Source organism: Daucus carota, chromosome 4 (genome assembly GCF_001625215.2).
Source record: "Daucus carota subsp. sativus chromosome 4, DH1 v3.0, whole genome shotgun sequence".
Classification (NCBI taxonomy): domain Eukaryota; kingdom Viridiplantae; phylum Streptophyta; class Magnoliopsida; order Apiales; family Apiaceae; genus Daucus; species Daucus carota.
Window position 1 is genome coordinate 48,274,703 of NC_030384.2, and position 6,202 is coordinate 48,280,904.

At 35.6% G+C, this 6,202-nt stretch overlaps 1 protein-coding gene across 2 annotated transcripts; it reads right to left on the bottom strand.

Annotated features, from left to right (window-relative positions):
- Positions 1 to 128: 128 nt before the first annotated feature.
- LOC108219575 (peptidyl-prolyl cis-trans isomerase CYP37, chloroplastic) lies at positions 129 to 6,000 on the bottom strand. 2 transcript variants are annotated; one of them, XM_017393081.2, is made up of 12 exons: positions 5,702 to 6,000; positions 4,162 to 4,419; positions 3,997 to 4,086; positions 3,668 to 3,763; positions 3,191 to 3,298; positions 2,551 to 2,600; positions 1,961 to 2,060; positions 1,696 to 1,749; positions 1,075 to 1,233; positions 874 to 996; positions 680 to 729; positions 129 to 548 (listed from the first exon to the last, which is right to left on the bottom strand). In XM_017393081.2, exons 1-12 carry the CDS (start codon positions 5,912 to 5,914, stop codon positions 440 to 442), a joined length of 1,410 nt encoding a protein of 469 aa, XP_017248570.2. In that variant the 5' UTR covers positions 5,915 to 6,000; the 3' UTR covers positions 129 to 439. The 2 variants fall into 2 exon arrangements, with proteins under 2 accessions (XP_017248570.2, XP_017248571.2); XM_017393082.2 differs by having other exon boundaries at positions 4,162 to 4,433; positions 5,702 to 5,842.
- Positions 6,001 to 6,202: the final 202 nt, after the last annotated feature.

The window sequence follows — 6,202 nt, forward strand, 5'->3', positions numbered from 1 at the left end:
TAATTTTTCCTACAATAATATTTCTGGGAAATCCGTATTTCAATTTAAAGATTGTTATCTACTCGGTACTAAGAAACCCTAGAAGGACAGGCTATAAATATTAGACAATGCTGCGGAGAACCTCAAACTTAATACAAATATTTCATATTATTTAGCAATCACAAGTTTATAGCAGTAAAGTCATCAAGAGCAGTATCTTGTTAGATCCTCCGAAAAAATGGCTAAGCATAAAAATAGCAAGGACTCAATATATCACCAACTTAGTGCAGCTGCACGATTGTTTTTTTACCTCTGTAATAGTATGATTTCCTGGAAAAAAGTTGAGCAAGAGAGAAACAGAGCTTGACAGTCTAAGAGCAATGGACAATTGTGCTGATGTCTCTTTAGATGTAGAGAGAATTGAAAAAATTAAGAGAACCCTGTCCACATGGCCGCAGAATCAACTTTCTGGCAATACGAGATGGTCAAGTCCTTCCACTAGCTTTGCAGATTGGATCACATCACCACTTTTGATCTCAGAAAGGATGTCTTTCCCAGCAACTGTGTAGCTGAATAAAGAAATAATTGCTAAAAAGTGGTTTAAAAGTAGGCAAAATTAAAGAGGCCGCTCAATTATGGCTTAACTACGAGAAAATCAATTGATAATGCAGAGCAAACGCTGGGGGATTTCATGACTTACCCAAACACAGAAAATTGGCCCTCGTCAAAAGAGAGTCCTCCTAAGCCAGACTGTTTCATACAAATGCTAGTTTAGAACAGTTACGTGGTCAAAAGTGTAGCATACATTTAAGATGGACCATGTATATCTATGGTTCACTTCAGAAGTACAGTACATTAAAATAAATTAAAAATATTTTGTCTGATGATACTCACAAAACTCTTATCATAGCGATAGAAGAAGAATTGATTTGGTGAGGAATACTCATCAGAAACATCACTATGAGCCATCACAACCGCACCATAAACTGAAAGTGGCAGCACAGGTAACTCCCCATCCTTAAAGAAAAACAAATAGTTATCCGAATTAGTATAATGTTATCCTTCTCTGGAAAGTGGCACCAAGAATCATTATACCTGGACGCTTAAAGTTGTTTTGTAAAGTGGCTCAAATTGTCCTGCTGGCATAATCTCTAACGGAGCACTGTAACCAATATTTTTGTCTAGCTCGCTATCAGATAATATTGCTTGATCAGTAGATTTAAGCTTCACCCCATCGTATGCCCCATCAACTACCTAAACCACAATTGAGTAACTGTTGATTAGTCAGCAAGTATCTGCCACCAACCGTATCCTCGTAGTCAAATAAAGGGACCTGATTGCTGAAATATTGGAAGATTAGATTGTGCACGAGACTACAGCATACAGTTTAGGAATTCTTATCGTCCAGTTCACATGAAGGAGGTTTATCTTGAGCTTTATGATTTCTGGTTGTACAAGAGAGTTCCAGACAACTATGTCATTGACATATCAGAAAAATTAAATACCTATACAATACTCTGGCCAGAGGAATTAGGGTGAAAGATCTAAGCAAATAATTACAATACCACACATCTAAAGAAGGGTCAAGTGTGAGGAAGCCACTATATTTGGGCCCGGAGGTAATCTGTTGACCATCTGTAAAACAGTTATAGTGGATGTATACAGATTAATTATATAAAAAATCGACAAGGATGAAGTAAGAACTTACTACCTTACCAGTTTGGCAAAGTTCCCCGCTGTAAGTGGTGCTGAATATCCATCTATAACGACCTGAAGGCAGGTATAGTATCAGTAAGTGTACAAATATCCTCCAGTGCTGGCATAACCTTTCTCATCATTATTATATTTTAATAATAGAGATATCATCCTCGCCGTTTCCTCTTAAACAACATGGTTCACTGGACGGACATTATGCTTGGTACAATGACAAGTATTGCAATCGTGACATATATTGATTTTAACGAAGGAAGATTCTTTAAACCTGAATTTTGGCAGTCTTCCGTAATTCACCGCCAGCTGGTGAAAATGTCGAACCATCTGCTTTTGCAATTACAAATTCAACGGTTCCTCTTCCTGTAAACCTGTAAATTCAATAAATATCAGCACCCAATATATAAATGAGGTTTTTGCTTCTAACGTCAACTCCAAAAGCACAATCGGTGGCATAGAGTGACGATATCATCACTGGCTCACAGCGCTAGGAAGTCAGAGTACAAATCACCTGCACTTCCCGAACCTAGCCTTTAGTACCATGTTCAAATATTTGGAGTTACCAGACAATCATAATTAGTTGATTACAACAGAAGGAAGAGATTAATAGATTTTATACATTAATACTGATCCCCATCTCTAAACCTCTAGAAGGAAGTAGGAGAAAGCTTACATTTGAATAATTTTTTTTTAAGGAGCACAGAATATGATTTATTTTGTGTTTGAATCTGCTAAGGTCTGGGTTTTTTTTTTTAATTTCCCATCCATTGCCTTTGCCCCAGAAGATTATAAAAAAGAAAACAAACAGAACCTGGGGAGGGGGGGTGGTTGTATCAAGTACAAATCTTTAAACACCTTTACCTTGGATATTTCAAGTACTGCGCCGGCAACAAAAATGACAGTCCCGGAGCCTGTGAAAACCAAAATCTTTTGCGATAAGTAAATATTTAAGGGTATAAATATGTGTGAATCCATCAAGTTCTAATGGATTTTGAAGATATGAACAAGTAGCCTGAAGAACATTCATTTATTACACAGAGATCTGAAACTAAAATGAAATAATTGTCTTATAGTTTTCACTTGCTCTGTATGTCCATTACTCTATTACATATACAGTTATACACAATACGTACATCTTACTGAGTAACTGACTGAAGCACTACTAAATAGTGCCAGGATGTTAATAACAGCTCAGCCTCTATTCAGACTAACATATACAATTTATTTAAACATTCACATCAGGTAACAATATGACTAGTATAAAACACTAAAAGCTCCTTGTGTCATTGCCACTAATGTAAAGCAGCTCTAAGGCCATTAGAATATATATAAGAACTAAAGAATCTGAATTTAGATATAGGAGATCTAGAACAGCAGTGCCCGACATCTTTAAACCAGAGCTACATCAAATTCACCTTACAATCTTAAGCAACTCGAGGGTCCTTAATATGTCTATTCAAAATTGCGGACAATCCAGTATCTATTGAAATATCATAATCACCTGTAACAACTCCAGTTCTGCAACAGTGTCCAGTGAAGATGCTAGACCTACCGATACTCGATCTGGATCTTTATCTTTTATATATCCAAGAAGGCTTTGCAATCCACCCTGAACAAGGAAGACAAGTTAAAATATTTTTCCCTGCTTATTAACTAAGAAATTTAAGTTAACCGAACTGTTTTCCCTCACAGAAGTTATAAGATGATGAAATCTTAAATCTTATAAAGCCAAAGTGTAGAGATACTGGTTTTTAGTTGTTTCATGAGGAGAACAAAAGTAACCAAGACTCCTTTGCTAATTATGTGGCAGAGAACCATTAGTTCCATTGTGATTAAAAACACTAAGATTTATCATACAAAACTAATTTAAAGAATAAAAAAATAACCCGCTTCATCTAGCTTCTCCTAAGGGGATCTTTATGATTTAAAATTAAAGGTTCCAAACTTTAGGAGAATATCCCTTTTTTCTATGAAATACCTTCCCCTCTACCAGAGATGTGTACAACTCCAAACCCTTATCCTTGAAATCAGCCGGAACACTAGCCAAAATGGATTCTTTTTCATCCTTTGCAATCTGACATAAAAAGAGGCAAGATGAATAAAACAAATAAGGATCACTGACCCAGCTTATATGTTGGCTACATTAGCAGAAGCAGAATTCCTGTAGTGCATCTGGTTCCAAATTAAAATAAATATCAATTTCTTGTTTAAATCGGTTTTTAAAGTTCGGGTATGCTTTATTTAAGGCATTCCAACCAATTATAATACGTTTCTTTACCATAAGTTAGAAATCCGAAGTTGGAGTACCTTTAAAGCTTTTTTTACATTACCCTCCATTGTTCCAAATGGCTTCCTCTGTGGTATTCTCAGCAAATAAGAGATGTCCTCTAAGGAATCCTAGAAAAATAAGGGAATGTTCACAATATTTCAAATGTAATGACTTGAAATTTTGTACCTAATTTTTTTACTCACCTGTATTGTCTTCATGTTGGTGTTTGCAGGGATAGCCTTTCTTAAAGCTAGTTCCCCAGTTCTAGGGAGTTTGGTCTCCGGCGAGAAAAGGACAGCATTTGCGGGAGAAACAGACCATGATGCCCAGCCAGGTAAAGGCAATGAAGATGTCAGCTGCACGAAAATAACAAACATGGAAATTGCAGCCCCGAATTTCTTCATCTGATCTTCCAGAGTAGTCGTACATAAACTAGTGAGTTTGTGATGATTTATAATTTCCTGCATGGCCATGGCTAGAAACTATGTCAGGGGCAGGACAAATCTCCACAAAAGCGTACTGTTCTGATAGACATTCAAGAAACACTATATTCTGTAAAGTTGAAAATTTATCAAACAGGCAGACAATTGACATTAGCACATAAATCTAAACGTTAAAAAATATATAAAATTAATATTGAAATATTAACATACTAAAAGAAGTTCCCTGGAATCTGTAATCATATTGGCGTTTGAAGCAATGATTAGTTTAAACTTTAAAAAGATCACAAAATTTCAGCTACAATATCTTGTGTTGGGTAATGTAGGTTCTGTTAAATAATATATGCTCCTCCTAAAGCCTCCCTCTAACAACTTATGTTGTGTTTGGTTGTGGAGAATGGAATGGAATGAGTAAAAAATACTTGAAACTAATAGAGATAGGAAGAAAGTTTTGAAAAAATTTGAAGGAGTGCAAAATTGCTATGATGAGATTTGAGAAGAAATTGAGGATGGGAGAGAATGGAGCATTCCATCTCAAATGGAAGGGGTGATATCTAGCATATGATGTAGGGAATTGAATGGAGGAAGGAATGAAATGTCTTTAAAATCATCCATAAGATAGTTCATTTTTCATTCCATTCCTTCCGGAATCATTCACCCCAACCAAACACAACATTAGGGTTTGTAAATGACTTGATTGCTTGACATGGTATCAGAGCTTGGTCCAAGGAGAGTCCCCATTTCAAGCGGTCGGGAGGAATTAATTATCACTTTCTCTGTCTACTTTGATTTGTTCTACGTCTTCCAATTGTGCGGGAACGTTAAATGATATATGTTCCCTTAGGCTGCGTTCACTTGGATGGAATGGAATGGAGAGAGAAAGGAATGAAATTTGTATTCCAGATTGGGGCTGATCAATGAAGCTCTGTATAATTTTCATTCCTTTAATCATTCATTCAAACTATTTGAACTAGAAATATAACCCACTTGTTATGCTTATTCCACTTCTTCATCGTGTTTCCTTACAAATTTCATCATGAAAAATGAAAACTCACTCATATTTAAATAACTATTTTCTCATACATTCTTCTTTTCTCATAAAACTCTTTTATAATTTTTCATTCCATTCCATGATTCCATCCAAGTGCACGCGTTAACGTTTTAGACGAGTTTATTGGAACTCGGTAAAAACAATAACATACTGTTATATATCCTAAGCATAGTCCCATTTAGTTCGAAACACATAAGCAAGCACAGACACAGTGAACAGAAAGAATTAAAAGTGAAGTAGAGTTGAACTAACCGATGAAGGAGGGGTGATCTTTGCCGAGAAAATGGGAGAAATGAGTTTGGACTGAACCAACCATCTTGCCCTTGTTGTTGTGTATCTTTGTCTGCGAATGGGGATGAGCGAACAACATACAAATGATTGGTTAGATACATTGTTGTTACTTGAACAAAGCTTCTTGTGGTAGATGGAGATTGAGGTGGAGGGGGAGGATAAAAGAGAAGCCATGGAACATAAGCGTGTTGTCTCAAATTTGCAGCTCTATCCAAATCCTATCTTTTTCCTTGCCAACACAATAAAATAAATCAATTCTCGATTAGTATTATGTTTTTTTGGAAATTTAATTTTTAATCTATTATGTTAGTGTCCAATCATAAAACATTAGTCTCACAATCTCTTTTACAAAAATAGCAATTTACTAATATTAGTTTGATTAAAAAAATTCAAGTTATTCAACTTTCTTTTCGACAAATCCTTATAGATTATATCTGAGTTGATAGATAAGTGGATTAGATT

What these genes read in the sequence shown, in the direction of transcription:
- LOC108219575 (XM_017393081.2), bottom strand. Translation starts at nt 5,914, where the DNA reads ATGGCTTCTCTTTTATCCTCCCCCTCCACCTCAATCTCCATCTACCAC. An exon ending in AAACAACTTTAAGCGTCCAG is followed by an intron (nt 997 to 1,074) that starts GTATAATGATTC and finishes TTTTTCTTTAAG; the next exon opens with GATGGGGAGTTACCTGTGCT. An exon ending in ATCGCTATGATAAGAGTTTT is followed by an intron (nt 730 to 873) that starts GTGAGTATCATC and finishes TGTATGAAACAG; the next exon opens with TCTGGCTTAGGAGGACTCTC.